The sequence below is a fragment of the Prunus persica genome, chromosome G2 (assembly GCF_000346465.2).
Source record: "Prunus persica cultivar Lovell chromosome G2, Prunus_persica_NCBIv2, whole genome shotgun sequence".
Taxonomy (NCBI): domain Eukaryota; kingdom Viridiplantae; phylum Streptophyta; class Magnoliopsida; order Rosales; family Rosaceae; genus Prunus; species Prunus persica.
Window position 1 is genome coordinate 10,890,250 of NC_034010.1, and position 20,418 is coordinate 10,910,667.

The 20,418-nt window shown below is 35.5% G+C and overlaps 3 protein-coding genes across 8 annotated transcripts; 1 reads left to right on the forward strand and 2 right to left on the reverse strand.

Annotated features, from left to right (window-relative positions):
* Window positions 1,530-6,662, reverse strand: LOC18778286 (uricase-2). The gene is made up of 8 exons (XM_007211607.2): window positions 6,387-6,662; window positions 5,746-5,838; window positions 5,400-5,475; window positions 4,431-4,540; window positions 3,044-3,135; window positions 2,749-2,922; window positions 2,541-2,631; window positions 1,530-1,913 (listed from the first exon to the last, which is right to left on the reverse strand). Exons 1-8 carry the CDS (start codon window positions 6,588-6,590, stop codon window positions 1,830-1,832), a joined length of 924 nt encoding a protein of 307 aa, XP_007211669.1. The 5' UTR covers window positions 6,591-6,662; the 3' UTR covers window positions 1,530-1,829.
* Window positions 9,711-14,188, forward strand: LOC18780794 (apoptosis-inducing factor 2). Of its 2 annotated transcripts, none has more exons than XM_007211423.2 (4): window positions 9,711-10,513; window positions 11,945-12,201; window positions 12,572-13,017; window positions 13,100-14,188. In XM_007211423.2, exons 1-4 carry the CDS (start codon window positions 10,374-10,376, stop codon window positions 13,355-13,357), a joined length of 1,101 nt encoding a protein of 366 aa, XP_007211485.2. In that variant the 5' UTR covers window positions 9,711-10,373; the 3' UTR covers window positions 13,358-14,188. The 2 variants fall into 2 exon arrangements, with proteins under 2 accessions (XP_007211485.2, XP_020413488.1); XM_020557899.1 differs by lacking the exon at window positions 9,711-10,513 and adding an exon at window positions 11,487-11,785.
* LOC18779409 (basic leucine zipper 6) lies at window positions 14,536-19,888 on the reverse strand. Of its 5 annotated transcripts, none has more exons than XM_007214001.2 (5): window positions 19,632-19,888; window positions 17,658-18,351; window positions 16,566-16,641; window positions 15,594-15,720; window positions 14,536-15,177 (listed from the first exon to the last, which is right to left on the reverse strand). In XM_007214001.2, the coding sequence occupies exons 2-5, from the start codon at window positions 18,197-18,199 to the stop codon at window positions 15,014-15,016; spliced, it is 909 nt and encodes a 302-aa protein (XP_007214063.1). In that variant the 5' UTR covers window positions 18,200-18,351; window positions 19,632-19,888; the 3' UTR covers window positions 14,536-15,013. The 5 variants fall into 5 exon arrangements, with proteins under 5 accessions (XP_007214063.1, XP_020413492.1, XP_020413491.1 ...); XM_020557903.1 differs by having other exon boundaries at window positions 17,658-18,355; XM_020557902.1 differs by having other exon boundaries at window positions 17,658-18,371.

Below are 20,418 nucleotides of genomic sequence, written 5' to 3' on the forward strand. Positions count from 1 at the left end.
TGGCGATGGCTTCACTACTACAATATTTGGCTTTGGGCACCTATATTGTTTTGTGCTCTTTGACCCAAAAGGGCACAATTATTCTTGCTATATGATAATTGCCACGGTGCAACCACAATAAATAAGTCAATTTCTTGTATAGGAGTTTTCATTGGTTAAAAAACACTTTTTTCTTTTTCGTGCTCAAACTCAATGCTTTTGGGCACGTATATGATATTGTGTGGCATTGTTCCGACAACATCGATTGTTGCTTTTGATTTGACTTTTCATATACACACGAATCATTCATTCATGTCCAATGTAATTATTTTTTAACAAAATAAATTATAATTGCAAACAAAGAAAAAAGAAAAAACCTAAACTACCTACCTATTTTCTCTCTCTCCACCACAACCACCTATGTTCTCCCTCTCTCTATTTCTCAACCACCACCACATCAAATATCCCCGCATCTAAACAACAGCCACTTCCTCTCTCTCTCTCTCTCTCCTCCCAAATATGCTCTATGCACCCAGCAACCCAACCCCAATTTTTAGATCGCAACCTCAATACCCACCATATAATCGAGCCCTATAACCATCAGCCTCCGGTAATTGCCTTCTTTCCACTACAAGAAAATAGGCCTTAGTTGACATTTCATAGTTGATGCTATTTGCAAAACCATCAACTATCCTATGAAGCTTTGACGTTTTTTCCAAAGCGTCAGCTACTTAGCAAGTTTACTTGACGTTTTTCTCTTTAATGCATGGCCACTAATATGCATGGTTATGGTGCTTATAAAAGGCACCATTCTCGGTCAGTTTAAATCATCCCTCAAAAAACCAAAACTTGTGAGAGTTTTCATAGTGAAAGATATTAGTGTTATTTTTGTTTGTCCATTTAATTTACACAAGTCCTGAAAAAGTCGGATCTTGGACTCAAATTTATTTATTGGCTTTTATTTTTCGCTCTCTTTCCCAACAATCTATATACCTTTGAAGTCATCCCTTGATTCCAAGAATCAATGCTTTTTAAGGAAGACCTTCATTTCGTGCTCCAAAATCACCCCCAAAAGTAGGCTCTTAGCTAACAAAACCATCTAGCCTTTATATTTGATCTCGAATGTGCATGGCCTGGAACAAACTGAGATGCAATTTAATAGCATCCCAGACCCATTGAGAATTTCGTAGTGTATGGTGCTCTTTTATTCTGCCATGCTGGCATGAATTTTTGGAAAAATGGTCTATCCACAACAAAGACCATTGGGCAAAATGAGAAATCAAGTCTACGGTTTAGGGCAATACGTGAAATCAAGTCTATTGGGCAATATGTGAAAAATACGTGTATCATACGTGAATTTTATGTGTTTCATTAAAAAATATGTAAAAAAAACATGTGTATTAAACGTGAAGAATACATACATACATATATAATATGTATATGTATGGAAAACATAAGTATTTTAAAAAAATACATATATACGTGTATAATACGAGTGTTATACGGGAGACAAATTTGGTGTCTCTAGCATTATTCTTATTTCGGACGCATCATCAAAGTACACCTGATTAATTAGATATGAAATATAAATGAAAAACATTCACAGAATCATAGCCTCCTAGCTTTCTTTATCAGATCCCATTCTTATTTCTATTCACATTTAACAACTTGCTGAGTTCTGTAACTTCTGGGACATGACTAAGTCTTCCTGAGAAAGCATTATGTAGGCTACCTCAGTTTACAGTCGAGGAAAGATCAAGCAAGATGATATCATGTAGCTTCAAACATTGAGCAAAAACCGCTCTGTATCTTTAAAAACATAAAAATGCATACATTGTTAAAAGCGAGCACTACATCTTTGACCAGAAACGGCTTAGAGTAGCTTCTATCGATCCGTGCGGTTCATCTGTTGGGAGATAAACATCATCCTCAAACTGCCAAAATTGGAAAAAGAGAAAAAAATAATGTTCATGAGTCGATTAACTATAACGCATTAACTTGTACCCCAAAGAAAAAAAGAGAACAAAATATAACACATTAACCTCATCATACCAATCCACATGCAATGAAATTGGGAAGCCTAACCCATTACCCTCTATAATTTAGTTATACCTTTCGGTTTCGCCTATATCACATTAAACTCAATCCATTTCTCTAAAGAATATAGATGGAAGCATATTGGTGATGAATCATGATCGTCTGCAGAAACGAGACTCTGGCAGAACTTTTAGGATGCAGTGCTTGGCAAATATCCTTAATGTTTCATTGGCAATGGAAATCAGGCAAACTTGTAACATATTGTCTGATTATGATAGAGCATGCTACTGGAAAATGCCCTTAATGCTTCTTGAGCATGAAGAACCATTCGATGTGATCCCAAAGTGAATTTGACCCATAAAGCACAGGAAACACCCATTCCAATAATGCAAAAGAAACAGAACATTCAAAGCAACAGTGACACAGAACATTGCAAAGTCGGGTAACGGATATCAGAAACTAAACAGGAATTGACTGTTAGTATTATCCTTGTTACAGATATAAATGCAAAGAAGGAGTCTTACCTTCACAATAGTATTATCCTTGTTGGATAGATTAACAGGTAAGAAATGAATATTTGGCATTTTCAGTTGTACTGTTGCTATGTCAGGAAACCTGAAATCATGAACATAAAACTTAACAAAATGCCATAGAGAAAAGCAAGCACATATGGGTACAGGAATGTGTGTGTGTGTGTGTGTGCGTGTGCGTGTGAGAGAGAGAGAGAGAGACCCCTTGAGAACATTTGTTGCCATGTGATAAAGAGTGCTTTGGACAGAGGGGCTGTATACTCCTTCTTTTGGAGGACCGTAGAAAGTGTCAGCCAGAACTTTTTTCACACTCAAGTATCTTTCTGTGAAGTATAGCGGCTTTTGAGGGATGCTATAAATAGATTCGTAAGGATACCTGCATCCATTTATCTCAGTAACAAGGATTTGTCTTAACCAAGAGGGATAGCCAAAAATATTAGAATTCCACTTAACAATTATGTCATGTCACAAAAATGAAAAGAAAAAAATATGCTTACGTCCATGATGCAGTGAGATCTGTAGCCAGAATCCTCTCACGCGTGTCAGGAAGAACTGTGTATTTGTCCCTAATAAATCCCTCAAAACCTGACTGCTCAAAGCAAAATTAAAAATCAGCAGTATCAACCAAACAAACTTAATAATCAGCAGAGAAAAACAACACACATGTAGACCAATATGCAAAAAGCAGTTTAAGAGTTCCTGAACTATATTGGCTTGCAATGTCTGCAATGCAATACTTTTTCTCTCTCCTTTGAGCGTAATAATACAACTACGTGTTGATGATATCATGAGAGTAATAATACAACTCATAAGTGGCTGATGCGTGTCTGCAAAGCAATACTCTTTCGCATTTGAGCGTAGTAATACAATAGCGTGTGTTAAAGATATCATGAGCGTGATAAGGGGAGGGTATGTGTCTATTTCCTTCACGGGGGAATTTAAGGGGCTGGCAGTTAGAAATTTAGGGGACACTTTCATGCAAGTCTTACAGCAACTTCTTTTGTTTTTTTGTTTTTTGTTTATTTTTTTTTTTAACAGATCTGATATCATGTTTTCACCCTTTTAATCCGATTTGGAAGGCAAAGGTTCCTCCTAAGATTCAAGTTCTTGCATTATTGGTGGCTAATGGGAAACTTAATGCTTTGTTATCAGATTTAGTGAGGACTGAATATTATCTTTTCCCTTTTTTGTAAGGCTGGGGAAGGAAGTATAGATCATGTTTTTCTCCATTGTTCGTTTGCGTTACAGATCTGGTGGAAATTGTTTAAGGAAGCTCATGCAAGTTGGGTAATTCCAAAAAGATGTCACAACATATGTTTACAGTAGGATAAGCTAATACTTATTGGGTAGCAGGGTCATGGCAGTTTTTTTGGGTCATACAGATGGAGCAAAATAGAATGACATTTTAGCTCTAAAATAAAATAAAATTTGAATGACATTTTAAGATTATTCATGGGCGTATGTGGATGAAGTGTTGGATCGAGTTAATTTTTGCTCTGCCCTTTGGGGTTTGATCACTGTACAGTTCAGGGAGTGTTCCATGTCAGCATTGTCGCTAGACTAAGCTGTAGTCAACTGATGTGTTGTGGTCTCAAGTTTGGATGTCTAATCTATTAACCTGAACACAAAGTTGAGGCAGATTAGAGAGTTTTGTTCTTGCTGCAGTAATTTGAGAGTGGGTTCCTTGTCCATGACTGAATATTTGGCATTTTTCTAAATAACATTTGGGGTTCTTCTCAATAACAAACTAATTATTACAATTGCTGATTTCTTGTCAAGACTGAATTAGAAAAAATTGTAGTATGTAACTGATTATGATATCCATTGTCGCATTACGTGTTCAATTTTGAAAACCTTGATTAATAGCGAATTGGATAAGATTACCTTTGTTGTCTTTAGCAGAGCCAGTCCTTCAATACCAGAAGTCACCTTCAATGCACCAGATTTCTTTAAAATTACCTCTGTTGTATGCTTCTCGGATCCTAATTTGAAACCTTTTAACAAAGAAGACGATGCAAATTTAAAATAGATAAAAAGAGGAAAGAAAGGATGTTTTCTGGATTGCAAATCAATATGCTTGGAATTTCTGCAGAATATGTAGGAAATATAAGGGATTCTATTCAAGTTTAGAATGAGCAAGCTAGCTACAGAACCAGATTTAAGACTGAGACAACAAGCCACAGACATGACATCAAACATATCATCTCTTGACCCCTTCTCTAAAAACAACTTAACAAATTATTAATGAATAACTTCGACTTATCACTGTTTAATTTACAACTTAAGGAAATTTTTAGCTAAATAATGAAACAATATTACTATAATATAAAATAATTAGGAAAAACATGGAGCAGTTAGATGAAAATTGCTAAATGCAAATTATAGGTGAAATGATGAATTAAAAAGTAAATGTCTCAGGCATTATGGAATTCCAAAATGTGGTATCAACCAATCAACTTAATTTATCAGTTCTTTCTATAAGTAATAAAATTGTACAAAAGAATGCGAAGGAAGTGAAATCCAAGTGTACAAACAAGTGCATCCTATTTTGAAGTCTTAGTCCTAGGTTGTGCAAGAAGTTAGGAATTTTCCTTATAACTGTCTGATTTTAACCCGTTTTCTGAAGACAAGGTAGCCCTTTCTGATTAAGAAATTGATGAGAAGTGCTGTTTATTTGCTACTTTTACCTAATAGAAAAACATATATGTTAAATGTTGAGAAATGAGAGGTTCCTTTGATTATGAATTCCCAAGTATTCTGGTTACAAAGTCATGACAAAACGAATTCAGTAGATATCATATATAGCTGTATAGTTTCCCCCACACTTCTATGAAAGACTGGAAATAGACTAACCATGTTCATGTGGTTGACCATCTATGGATACTCGCTCCCATGGCTTCTCCACAATCTTTACTAAAGCAGCAGTGACCTACAAAAATAAGAACAGATGTCCTTCACCAACTGATTACAACATCAAATATTAAAAGAAAAAAAGGAAGAAAAAAGTCCAAAATTTAAGACAACCAATTAAATTTAAAAAGAAACCAATTTCTACACCAATGCTATCATGTGTTGCAAAATTCTCTTCTATAAGTATAAGACCCGAGCAACAATAACAACAACAAAAAATTTCTTGTTCTTTACAGTATGGGATTAACTGAGGGAATGTCGAAAAAAAAAAAACTTTAATAGTATTTACCTGCTGGTAAAGAGATGTGAAGTGTTTAGCAAGTCGAATTGCAAAGTCTTCCACTGACAGTTCTTCTACACATTCCTTAGCCTTTGCATATACCTGTTCTACAACTAAGTTAAATCCTGAAAATGAATAGCAATCTAAATGCTGGAAATACAGCAGGTTCAAGCAGTGGGAAACCTAACAAACATTGTTTATATGTTTTTTTTTTTTTTTTTCTGTCCATAAGCAGCCGTGTTAGCTGCTAAGTTATTTAATCGCTCCGTTTTTGGTTACTGTGTTGACCTTTAGATTATGGGTTTATGCTTGAAATGGCCGTATATTAAAAAATTAAAATATAAAGATATATGCATATTTTTTGTTAAACAATACATAGCTTAATATCTTCATTCCCAGATACAACCAGTTTTTTCATTTCCAGCTGAAAAACATGCTCAGCTGCTATCAATTACAAATTAAATTGCTATGGGGAAAAAAAAATCATGCATGTAACTCCAGGTTTGAAAACTAGTTGATCTATAAACCGGTTGGCAAAAGTAAAGCATGTAAATTCTTCATTTTCATAATCGGGATTCAATTTTCTCAGCAACCAAACAGGGCAAACCGAAATCCAATTGAACAGTGAATCAGATCAGAGAAGCCCTTACAGTGTTCTTCATGGTATCGGTAGCGACGAGATCGGAGTTGTCGTCGCGGGTATAGGCAACCACCGAATCGGTGAGGAGGCTGATGCCGACGTTCCATTCGACGATGGAATGGCGTCCATTTTCGCTCCGCCAAACCCTAGCCACCCTCACCCTCTGCTTGCCATGCCTCTGGTCGAAGTTGAAGCCCTCTATTTTGTTCGACATGATGATGCGCCAGAAAAAGCTCAGAGCTCATGTTCAGACTTTCTTTCTTTTAAACAGTTGAAGATTTCAGACCACAGAAAAAAAAAAACTGTGGACGATTCTTTGAAAAACAAAATTGTTTTCTTAGTTGACCCCAATGTTACTTGTGTTTTACTACATTGGCTAATTATTCCCTTTGTTTTTAGGCTCCGTTTGGGATAATTTTTTTTTTTAGACCAAAAACCTGCTTCAATTTAAAGTTAAGCAGTTTAAGATATTTGTTAAAAAGTAAAATGTTCCGATTATTTTAAAAGTAGTAGTCTTTTGACAGCCGTTTTTAAAAGCAGACTTCGGGTTACTTTTCAAAACTGCTTTTAAAAGAAGCAGAGATAGCCTTTAATGAATTTTTTAAATTCCCAAAATACCATCATTAATTTTTTAAAATGACACCACCTCCACCACCACCACCACCACCTCCAACATCACCGCCACCGCCACCGCCACCACCACCGCCACCGCCTCCTCCTCAACCTCCGCCAACTCCTCCTCAACCATCCCCACCACTACAACCACCACCTTCACCTTTATCTCTTTCACCACTACCACTACCACCATATTATTAGAGCACTTCCACCCCAAAAGGCAAGGGCAAAGCAAAGGCAAGACAATGTTTGACACTATTCATGTGAATAGTGTCAGCCTTACCTTTTTTGGTTCTACTCCAAAGAACAAAGGGGTAAGGGCAAATACTATTCACTTTACTTTATTTTCTATTTTTTTTTATACTTATCTATTAATTTTGATAGTTTTTCAGATAATATTTTCGGTTGCCACGTGTCACTATTTATTATAAAATTATCATCTAAAATTTCAGATAACATTTTCGAATAAAATTTTCAAATTAAATTTTCGGATAAGATTTTCGGTTGCCACGTGTCCGTATTTATTAAATTAAAATTTTCAAATGGAATTTTGTAGTAGAAAATTGGTATGGAAAGTGAAAAATATTGGAAGGAGATGAATTTGTATGAAGATTTAGTGTAGAATGTGAATAATATTGGTAGGTATTTATATCAAAAAATTCCAAATTTTTTTGATAGTTTTAGGTGCTAATGTCAGCATGACGTCACGCTAACGTCCACAACCTGAGGGCAACAACCCAGTCCATTTTTGCTTGTGGGCTTGCCCGGGCTGGTGGGGTCCATAGCTTGCCCGAGCTAGCCTTTCTAAGCTGGAGGAGGAATTGGGGCTTGGGGCGGGGGGGCCTGTTGCCATGACAACAATCTAGCGCTGCACATGCTCTTAGTGCATAACACTTTCAATATCATGTCTATTTTAATCATTATTCACATTTACAATAGTTTTATATTAAAATTTGTCAAACGTTTTTTACACTACTTTTTGTATTAACAACACTTTAAAAATATTATTTATCAAACATAGAATTGCTTTACTTTACAGCTAATTATTTTCAAACTAGAGCATAAGCAACTTTTTTTTAAACATTTTTGAATATTTTTGTTTAGTTCTTATTTTTTATTTATGAATATTTAAATATTTTTAAAAATTTATAACTGAAATTTAACGAAATGGATCACATTTACAATCATAAACACAAGGACTAAATTAGCCAACGTAGTAAAGCACAGGGACCATTTTAGCATTTAAGCTATTTTATTATTGTGTAAAAATACAAAAAAGGTCATTAACTTAATATTTAACCCTAATACATTTATATACACACCTCACTCTCCCCACAACTCTTCATATTCCTGAGGAAGACATGTTGATTTTGATTTGAGCTTTTAATTAATGGGTTCTTTTCGATTTTAGTTTGATTGATTGGGAGTATGTGAGTTTTATTATTTTCTTCTATGCAAAGCTGATTGCTTTGTTTTGGTGCCTTTGGTAATGCAAATATGGGAGTGCGAATGTGGTGGAGAATACATAGAAAGGATGGTGGGATCTTATTTTCCAGAGGATACAGGCAGTTTTTGGCTTGAGTAGGGTTTTCTCTCAAAAGTGTTGAATTTGATGATTTTGGAATCATGATTCAGATCTCATGTTTCCTATCAAAACAATTTGTTGAATCTAATGTTACAATGTTTTACAATGTCATTGATAAAATTCTTTTTTTACAATAAAATATTAAACACATGACGTTATACATTAGGAGAGAAGCGGGGGCATGTCAAATAAAACTTCCATTAGAATATTTGGGTTTAGCTTTCTATTGGAATATTTTATCTCTTTAAGTAATGTGAGGTTGAGATGAACTTAGAGTAGTGAGCGGCAAGATAGGGGGTGTGGGGTGTGAGGTTGATAAGTTGTGTTTTTTTTTTTTTTTTTTTTTTTTGTGCTGGGTGTGTATTTAAGGGTAGTTTGGGAAGATAGTGGAGTTTTCTTAGAAATTGTGAAAATTTGAATTAGAAGTCGGGGTAAACAAAGAGAAGTACATGGTTTAAATAGAAAAACTCAACAACAAAATATTGTTCAAAGAATTTTCAATTTTATTTTTATTTTTATTGGAATTGACTAAAATCTATGGCATGCAGATAAAAAACTGTTTCCATTTCTTTTTTTAGAATGCATTTTTGCTTACGTGGATGATCCATTTTTACGTGTAATGTATTGGAGGATGCTTATTAATTGGAATGCAAACTCAGCATCTACTACTAGCGGTGCGTCAACTCGGTCAATTTTTCGTTTTTCTCAATCTTTCTACTCTTCCTTCTCCCTCTCCCCCATTTTTAAAAAATAATTTTTGTTAAAACTTTTTTATTCTTATTGAGTTAAATGAGTTGTGTCGTGTGATTCGTTATTTTAACGTGTCGTCTTCATATTTGGTATGTTTCACTCATTAATTTAACGTGTAGGAAGTTTATTCGAACATGACAAACAGACTCGTTTACAAAGTCTACATTGGATGCATAAAGCAAATAAGGATGACAAGTTTCCCGAGAGAGAAAAGGTAAAGTGATTAGATTTTTGGAGACACTCATTGGAATTTCCTTTCAAATAAAATCAGGATTATTATTTGAAAAATTACCTCAGTGGGTCTAAGGACTTTTATATATAATATATAAATCAATTTCTTGGACACCTATAAAATATGATTAAGAGTTAACGATGTGGGAGCAAATAAAATTTAGACAAGATTAGATTAAAGCACAACTCATAAGTGGGTTGTGCATTATCCCATCATAGGATCATACGCGTGCAAAATCATAGAATCAATATTAGTTTTGAGGACATTTGACATTCATGAAAGTAAAAAGTAAATTTTAGCTATTTTTATTTTATAAAAATTCGTCAAGAAGTAATTGCCTAACCTAAGGGTCGCTTGGCCAACTTTGGCAACGCGTGCCAGAAAAGTTTCCCTCTCGCCTCTGCGTTTTGGATAAAAACAAAAACAAATGGTCATTAGAGTCTCTCCGAAAATAAAAATAAAAATAAAAATGGCCTTCGAGAGAGACACTGAGTTGGTAGCTGGCTTAACAAAGTACCCCGAAAGCCGCAAAATTCACCAATGACATGAACTTGCCAGTTCATAGTCAATTTCACGTTCACCTGAACTGTCAAATTTTGTTCATTTTCTTGCTCTCTCTCTCTCTCTCTGAGAATAGCGTCCAATTCATACACAAACAACCAGCAAAAATTTACAGAGAAACGCCATAACTAAAACCTCCTATTGGTTTTAGAAAATCCATCAAGGAATAGGACTTACATTTCTTTGTTTTGATCCCAATCCAATTTCAATTTCACCAACAGGGTTTTTGGGTTGCTTTGCATTTTCCGTGTGCAATGTGCTTGTTGATTTCAATGGCTGCCGCGGCAGAGTCAGCTGGGGAAAAGAAGAGGGTGGTGGTGATTGGAGGTGGGGTTGCTGGCTCTGTTGTTGCCAAGTCTCTCCAGTTCTGCGCTGATGTTGTTCTCATTGATGAGTAATCCTTGTTTTTACCTTTCTTCCTTTAATTTTATAGCCTTTCTTGTTGAACATTTTCACAAAAAGTGGGGTTTGGGTTTGAAATTTGTTCATGTTTTGTTGTTTTCAATTTTCTATGCGGCAATGTGTGTCTGTGTTTATGTATTATACACATACATTTAGCAACTATACGAAAGGATATGGTTCTTGAATTTGCTAGTGCATTTAAGATTATTTTTCTTTGTATTTTGGAACTACATGGCTACTGGGTTGGTGGTAAATGGAAATTTGAGGAAAATTTTCTGTGTTAAAACGGGAAGCTCTAGAGAAATGGGAGGAGTTCAAATTATTTATATTAATTTAGAGAAATCATAACAATATGACAGAAAGAGAACTTTAATTCTAGCAGAGGTTGGTGTTGTAGTATCTTGTTTGAGCGAACACATTCAACCAGAAAGAAAGAAAAGAGTTGCATCTCTACGACAAAAAAAAGCTATATGAGGAAGCAGCTTGGTTTCAGATTACCTCTATGTATCTTTGTCTGACTCAGTAACAACATACAGTGTTATGGTTTTATTTTGGTTAATTTCTTATTGTATTTTAGGATAATTTAAATCATGCATGAATGCTAAGTCGTTTTTACTGTACGACTCTTACAAATCTTAGCCAGTAGCGATTTCTTGAAGATGACGTATTGGTGAAGGAACTTGGATGGATGTGTTGAAAAAGAAATGTCTTTTATAATTGATAGTGAGCTGGTGGCAGATCCATGATCAAGTGAAATTTGGAAGAGGCATCTCATTGATTTGTCCTCTACGTTTTGTGTTATTGCGTTTCAAAGATAATTGAGGTTTATAGTTAATTCAAAATTGTCTTAGCATAGTCAGTTACAAGAGCTCTTGCTTCCTCCTTCCCCTCTCCTTTAGAATTTAGGCTGGTAAGGATTTTGGCAATAGACAACTTAGTCTTGTTAGAACCAGGACCAAGGACCATGGACCATGCTAAATACTTCTTCTAATATCTTATTAAATTGGAATGTTAAAGCCATCTACCATTTCCCTACCTACATCACGAAGTTACGCAACAAGCATGTTGAGGTTCCCTTAATTTGAGTTTCGTTGTTTCTCCCGTTTTTCTTTATCATTAAAATATTGTGTTTTCTCTGATGATCTTTTGTGGACCACTTACGTGGGTGATGCTCTCTCGGGATTTTTTCAATAAATTTCTCATTTGTAAAAAAGAATCATAGTTTCTTTTCTGTCTTCCCTTGTTTCTTGTCCATCTCTTCCCGGTATGTATAATTTAGTTGCAGCTATAAGTCTATCCAAAGCATAAGTTGAATTTTTTTATTTAATTTTGTCCCAAATATCACTTACAGATCAAGTTATTTTGTCTTTTCTTTAGTGATTTTCTTTATCGTGACCTTGTGTGTTAAAATCTATGACAACAGGAAGGAGTATTTTGAGATCCCATGGGGAAGCTTGAGGGCAATGGTGGAGCCATCATTTGCTGAAAGATCAGTGATTAATCACTCCGATTATCTTCCCAATGTGAGGATTGTTGCATCTACTGCAGCTAACATAACAGAGCGTGAAGTGTTGACTACAGATGGCCATTTGCTTGTATATGAATATCTTGTTATTGCCACTGGTCACAAGGAAGCTGTTCCCAAAACCAGAGCTGAGAGGCTCAGTCATTATGAGGCAGGTAATACCTAAAGTTGCATAAGTGGAATTGCAGTTGTGCTCTTATACGTTTGCATGATTAAATTTGGTACTTCATTAAAGTGAAGATTTATTTGAAATCAAATGTCATTTATAAAGCCACCTAACTCATGTAAGAAATCTCATACCCTTTTTCTCTGAAATTGCATGTAATGGATTTTTAGCAGCTCTACCCCCAACAAAAAGTCCGAGGGAAATGGAAAAATAAAAACTGAATTATAATTAATGTGTTGTGCACCATTGAGAAGCCTACATGACTTCTACACTTACTTCTATGCCTTAATTGTAATGTACTGTGCATCATAGAGGAGCATTCGACATCAAATCTGACTTTATTCTTTGTCTGTGTACAGAATTTGTTAAGATAAATTCTGCTAAATCAGTTTTAATTGTTGGAGGGGGCCCCACGGGTGTTGAACTTGCTGGTGAAATTGCTACGGATTTTCCAGAAAAGAAGGTGATACTGGTGCACAGGGGGTCAAGGCTGCTAGAATTCATTGGTTTGAAGGCGTCCCAAAAGGCACTCGATTGGTTGATATCAAAAAAAGTTGAAGTTATTTTGGATGAAACCATTAATTTGAACACTATATCTGATCCTATTATTCAAACACCTTCTGGAGAAATTATCACAGCTGATTGTCACTTTGTGTGCACGGGTAAACCAACAGGTTCATCATGGCTTAGGGGGACTATTGTGCAGAATAATTTGGATATGCAAGGAAGACTAATGGTTGATGAAAACTTGAGGGTTAGGGGTCATAAAAATATCTTCGCAGTAGGAGATATAACCAATATTAAGGTATGCTCACCTATCAATATCTATGACTTTTTATGTTTTGGACAAAATCTTACTTTAACTGATAAACACAATATCTTAACAGGAGATCAAACAAGGCTATTTAGCACAAAGACATGCTGAAGTGACTGCCAAGAACCTTAAGCTGTTGCTGATGGGAGGAAATGAAAGCAAGATGGCTACTTACAAGCCCGGTTTAGACATTGCACTTGTGTCACTTGGGAGGAACGAGGGAGTTGCGCAATTCCCATTATTGACAATTAGCGGTTGCATCCCTGGCATGATCAAATCTGGAGACTTATATGTAGGAAAGACAAGGAAACATCTTGGGCTAAAACCTTGACAGACAAAGAAGATTATTCATTATCAATAGTCTTCTCCAGTCATTTTCACTATATCAATGTCTGGCATGTCTGTTGAGAGCCAAGGTGTGTCATGGTAGGTTGGCAAAGATTGGCCACTTGGTTCTTCGCAAACAAGAGTGTTGTTCTTCCTTTCCCCAGCCTTAATATTTGCTTTCAGGACTTGCTTCTCTGTCTTATGCGGGTTGAAGTGTGTTTCTTGAAGTTTTCAGGGGCTTGTCAATTTGCTGGTTGATCGTATGTCCTGTGGAACTAAATCATTGCAATGGAAAGTGTACATATTGATGTTTATTCTGATTTTTTGTTGTCATTGAACCAGATATAGTCCCATTTCATGTCGATATATTCGAATTCCTACAATCTATTTGGTTCCAGTTTCATCTTCAAGAATTTGATTGGAGTTTCTAAGGTAACCATAAAGTTATGATATCTAATTCCTTTCTTTACAATTGGGATTTTAATGGGAATAAGGTCTAGGTGGTTAAAGGCTTTGATAATTTTGACTTTTCCGTTTTCTTTAAAGAAGGGTGCTTTAGAAGACTAGCATTTTAGAGATGAAGTTTGCAACTTTGCTTCCTCCTCATGGCTAAACCAATCTAGCCGTGCTAAACGGCTACTCTAATTTTTTGTCAGTTTTGGGCTCTAGCTTTATGTCAGTTGTAGACTTTATGCCTGTTTATGTTTTATTTCTAGTGGGCTTTTACTTTGCATTTGTTTGTACTCATTTTTATGAGTTCCACTATCTTGTAATTGGCATTGCCTTTCTATCAATGAAACTTGATTCCAACCGAAAAAAAAAAAAAAAAAAAAAACAGCTGGTATTTCATTATGACTGACAGTTTATTTGTTTTGTTTACTGTTCTTATAACATAATGACGTATCCTCATGCTATGTATTTCACCTTTTATATTATTCAAAATTCCGTTTACTAATTTTCTTTTTGCTTTAAAAAAATAAAAAAAGTGCTAGGAGCTTTTGTTACCTCTTAAACGGGATCCAAGATGATGTAGGATGTGAGAAGCCAGTTGCGTGGATAAGTTATGCCGGTCGATCGGCGGCTCAAATCCCAAAGTCGGGATCCCTCAACTACCTACCCTATACACTTTTGAATCCTCCTCCAAGTATAGTAATGGTCTTTCATTTGTAGTTAATTATCATGTGCTAGAGGAACAGAACAAGGGCTTGTCATTCACCTTCAGTTTGTCACCAAGATAGCAACGTATCAAACAAGTCAAAGGAGCACAGCTTTTGATACCCCGACCTTTCACATGAAGGCAATTTGCCAGCATACTATCGATCTAAAGGCAAAGTGTCCCTTAATAAGAGAATTTCCTTGAGTGTTCAAAAGCATCCGCCACAGCATTTGTACGGACACAAAAATAAGGTAAATGATGATGTCTGTTCCCTTCATATATTAAGTATTAGTTCAAAGAGGACCAAGTCCAACTGCAAATTTACGTGGGGGCAATCAGAATGGGGACTCTGCCAACCAGCAACACGGTGATGCTCTTGCTGGAACTTCCTAGTAAAGTGCATTTGAAGAAAAGAGCCACCTCTTTCATGGCACAACACTGAAAACCATAAAAGTACTGTTTTTTTTTTTCCGGTTCCAGGAAAGAGTAACGGCATCTTTGGTTTCAAGAAAGAGTAAGTTTTCCCATATCTAGATTCTGCATAGCCTCAACTCTAGCTGCCTCAGTGGTAGAACTTGAACCAAAGTATGCTTCAACCTTCTTGTTTCGGGGATTTGTTAAACCAATCTTCAATCTCTTGATTTCCTTCTTCAGAGACTGATACTGACCTGCAGCAAAATCAAATCAACAGGCATAACCATTTAAGAAAAGGACAATAATATGCTTCAGTCTTGATGTATTCCATGAATTTTATATGTGGAAATCCAAAGTTGTTATTTGCTGCAGTAATATATAGATAAATCAAGTTCTCAATGACAATGATATGAGTACTAGATTTTATTATTATTATCACTCAGCAATTTCTTACACTCTTTGGTCATCAACAGAACATTCTAAATGCAAAGCAAGTTTAAGTCTGAGATGCCATCTCATCACTTCATAATAGAATGTTCTTGATGACGAATGTACGAAGCATATACCAGAAAATTTCTGTAGCCAATGGGTAGTTACTTGAATAGTTTATGGGAGAAAAAAGAAAGTTAAGTAATGAAGGTCTTGCCGCAGAAAGATCGATGAAACTCACTGTCCATGATAAATTTTCCCTGTCGCAGTCTTGCCAGCTGCTGCTTTAATTTGTTATTTTCCATAGACAAGGCAACATGCTGCTGAAGCAGAGAGGCAACTTTAACAGCTAACTCTGACTCCAAAGTCTGTTTGATGAGACAAGATTTCAATCAGCTGGCATGTTGAAAGTTTTCACTTAAATAGTATATGGTATTACAAACCTAGCCAGCATGTAATTGAGAACAACTGAAACAGAATCAACACAATATGGCAACAGTGTTGCCATATTGCACAAAAGCAATGACTTTGTAGACACAATATCCGTTCTGACTATGGGCCCCAAAGTTAGCTGTCTCAATCCTTAAATCTTGAAACCAAGGCTAGCTGAGTATACGTATATTATTCTAGTGCCTACATTATAATTATGTACATAATTAACTTATGCTATGTATCGCAGACCACCAGATGTTCCCATGGCCAAGGGAAGACTAATTAAAATAGAAGGTAAAAGATCAAGACACCGGCCAAGACTTGCACAGGATGAAATAATAAAAAAGATTCTTTGACAACTTAGACTTAATAAGTTAGTATATAATAGAAAAGGAATGAAAGACAACTATTCATTCACCGATAGATTGTGGCAAGGATGATAATGATGATAATTACCCTAGCTCTATGATCAGATGACCAACGTTTCCAGCAGTGAAAAGGAAAAAAAACAAAAACAAAAATTGACCTATGCTTTCAGCAAAAGAAAATGTGTCCAGACAGCCTACGTAGTTTTTAGACGTTTAATGGAGACCATGGGAAATCATACATGCAAAAGTTTTGATCCTCAAGCAATATGAGAGAACCATAATAATGCATGTAATATTGTACTAGTCGGTAAGTAAGAAGAAAAGGAGGAAATGAATACAACCCTTTGCATGCTACTGCAGCAAGGATAAACTCAACCAGAAAACCATCATATTCCATCTAAAATAAGAATTACCTGCAAAACACCAACAGTTCTTTCTAGTTCAGCAATATACTGTAACTTTCGAATCCTTGAGCGCTGCCCAGGATGCCTGCAGAAAATCAATCAGTGGCTTACTCAAGCATACGATTATCCAGCTTGAATTCATGGAGACACGTAATAGACATGGGTAAAATATGCAGAAATCAAACATGCCTAACTTAGGGAATTCAACTTATTTTGGAAATTGCGATGGCAACGATTTGAAATTAGGAACTCTTTTTCTGATATCGTCATAAATGTTGTTAATTGACCATTGTTCCCAAAAGCTTAAATTATTAGGACGTGGGCCAACAATTATTTTATATCGTAAGAGAAATAATGTATGCAATCCTACAGACTCGTACATGTGTATGTGAACAAACAACCATCCACCTACCATAAGCCCAGTATACATTGTTCGTCAAATTAGTTTGCAAGTTACCTTGCTAACCATCTTTTGCAAAGCTGGATAAATCTTTTAGGTATTTTTCAACTTACATAAAGTACTTGAGAGTTTGTCAGTGGAACCTCTGTTTCTAAACATAAGTGCTAAAATCCAAATAACATCATCAGATTACGGATATGAAAGAAACACAAATTTTGGAATAGCATCAAATGGTCAATGGCCCAGGAATTACAATGTCAGGCCTAACTTCGAGGAAGGTATCCATCATTTATCTTCAATTTCTACTTTTTAATTGGAAGGAACACAGGATCAGACTTGTTTATCAGATTAAGCAAAATAACTTAACAAACTGGACATCAACGAGAGCGAACGGCTATTTTTAGAAGATAAAACAAAGTTATGATACAAGTGGAGGTGAAGACCAGCACCACTGTATGGATATACAGCAGAAGTGACACTCTTACTAAAGCAAATTGTGTATCTGTGACGACAAATTAATCAAACACAATGAGGTAAAGCACCTATTCATCAGAATTTTGGAACCACATGCCTGAAAAGTGATGCTGAAGACCATGGCTATGAACTGCTAAGTTGAGGAATAGCAAAGAGCAGTTATGTTACATGAAGAATCAATACAAAGTTAAATTGACAAATAGACAAGTGAAAGTTCAGATACTAACCGTTTTACAGCCCTCATCTCTGCATTGAGCTCACCAATTGAATGGCAATCATCTCCTTTTGAATCAGAGTGACCAATGCATAGTATCCCATCCATGTTCTGTATAGGCTCATGAGAAGCATACTCTGATAATGCTGAAACTAAGGCATTCTCTGAAATTGATAAGCTGCCTCTTTGCCGAGGGGAATTGGGACCATACAAACTAACAGAATTCCATCCACTACAAGATCCATTATCAACTGAAAATTCATCATTTTTGGGACTCAGACTTGAAAATGAGTCTGCAAGGCCGTGTAGAAGGGTAACTGAGTCACTCACAGATCGACGGTGAACAATCCCTTTATTACTGGATTCTGAGTCATTAGACAAGTTATCAAGCCATGCTGGCTGCTCCTCCATGAGGGATTGGGAGGAAGACCTTTGGTGTCGTGGGTATGATTCATTGATGTGCGGAAGCAGGGAGATGGGGTCCTGAATTGGGCCAGAATTCGGTTTCTTTTGAATTGGGCAGCGAGGAGGGAGGTGAGATTGCCTTGTTGACATGGTGAAACATATCACAGGGTGGGTTTTATTTTCTTCTTTCAACCTTTTCACTGTATTAGAATAACTAAGCTTCGTCCTCCCTCTTGTATGACAAAAAAGATCAAACACATTTCCCACGGTTTAAGCTTACTGCCATGTTCTGCCAGCATGACCTACCTTACCGGAAGAGTCACTTGTACAATAAGAATAAGAACAGAAAACCTTGAAAGTGAAAATCAGCAAAAAGTTTAATACCTCCATAAGGGGGAACGAAAGGCTATTTCATTATCAGAAATTCTCTGTGCAGGACGTCCTGCCTTTAAGAAAGACAAAACGCATAACTAAACTTCTACTCAACTTTCTTCAACTTTGATCCCATTTATTGACAAGTTTGATTAATTAGGTATAAAATGATCTTTTAGAGCTTTGATTTTAGGTCTAAGTATCAAATTTTGGGTCAACTTATGGGCAGAGTCCAAAATTTGATACTTAAAACATAAAATCGAAGCGATTAACCAATATGACTCTAGATACCTTAAGTCCAAACTCAAAATGATGATTCTACACCCTAAAACAATCAACCATGTCAATAAATGGGATCAAAATTGAAGAAAATTGAGTAGAAGTGAAGTTTTCTCAACACATTCTGTCTTTAAGAGAGATAAGATGTTCTGCACAGAGCCGGACTGATTACTTAAAACCTTAGAAACAACATTTTTGAAAAGAATTGCTGAACTTTATTATTATTATTTTTTTCAGCATTACATGGTGCGTACTCCTACGTCCCCAGAAATCTTGCTAATCTTAAAAGATGAAAAAAAAAAAAAAAAACCTATATGAGCATTTTGGTTTAAAGGAAGTTCTGCAAAACCTCCAGTACAATTTAAAGGATCTTTGTTTTCTAAAATCTTCAACACCCAAAACATAATTAAGATCATTTTGGTTTTCCTTCTTCATGCTTGCAACATCATCCAAACCTTAACATGTAATCAAAACTGAGAGTTTAATTTCTCTCTGATATACATTCTCAGCAACCAAACAGAAGGTTAAAATTCAAAGATGCATAGAGCACTAAACAAAAATTCTGTAAACGGTTCAAGAATCTAGAAGCCTAACTGGTAATTTAATTTATAAGACTAGGGCACATAAGAAAGAAGTTACATTCAACTTCTATAATAACAAAAGAATCGAACATTTAAAAGAAAACAAATAATGCAACAGCGACACAAACAGTAAGATTCAAAAAATTTACCAGGTAAAGACTGAAAGTAGATACAGGGATTACAAATAAAACAGGCCCAAAAGATAAAGGTTTTAAATTTATGTCAACAGAGCATGAGAATTAATTCAAATAGCTCCAACAGAAAAATCTATAACCAAAATTTCCTAAAAGATAAGTCTTTCATGAATTCTTGCTGTGAAATATAGCATCTCCAAAGAAACACTGGCTTACCTTAAGATTTAGCTCTTTACTTCTTCTGTAGCAAAGAGAGGTTGAAAGTGGGTTAAGAAAAGTTAGCGTGCGCTTCTGAAATTTTGGAAATAAATAGAGAAATTTTATTTTATATCAGAATGTCAGTATCAGTCTCCAGACTCTCCACAGTCCACTCAACCACTCTCACTTGCTGGATTACAGCAGGTTGGAGTGTACGGATAGTGGGGTTCTGTGCTTGGTGCTCATGTCACCTTTCACATGATTTTTTGGGCTTAATTCATTCCAACATGATATTTTATATTTAGAGAAAAAAAAAAGACATTTATATAAAAATGGTTATTTTCTAATTGATTCTTAGAAAAATCATCAATTAGCCATTTCTCATTTTCTACTAATTAATTCTTAGAAAAATCCTCAATTAGCATATGAGGAATTTTTAGTGGTTTGATAATTAATTTTAGTTTTTAACAAAGTAAAAACTGATTTTAAAATGAGGCATAATTTTGAAAGGACAATGCTTCTCTTCTTGCCCATAAACATAAGCAGGAATTCCTCATTCCCTCAATTATGGCACAACCATAAAGAGACATGTGTCATCTTATTTTTAATTTTTTATTATAGAGAAAATAGTTTTGCTTTCAACCCAAAGAGAACATTACTTGGTTAGAACGAGCATGTTAACGGTGACTTTGTTAAAACCTTCTTAAGGAAAACCATAAGGGATAAAAACTCGTGGTAGGAAAGAGCACCATTCATGCTAATGACTAAATAGAAAAGTCAACACCCCTATTACAAAGTTAGACAA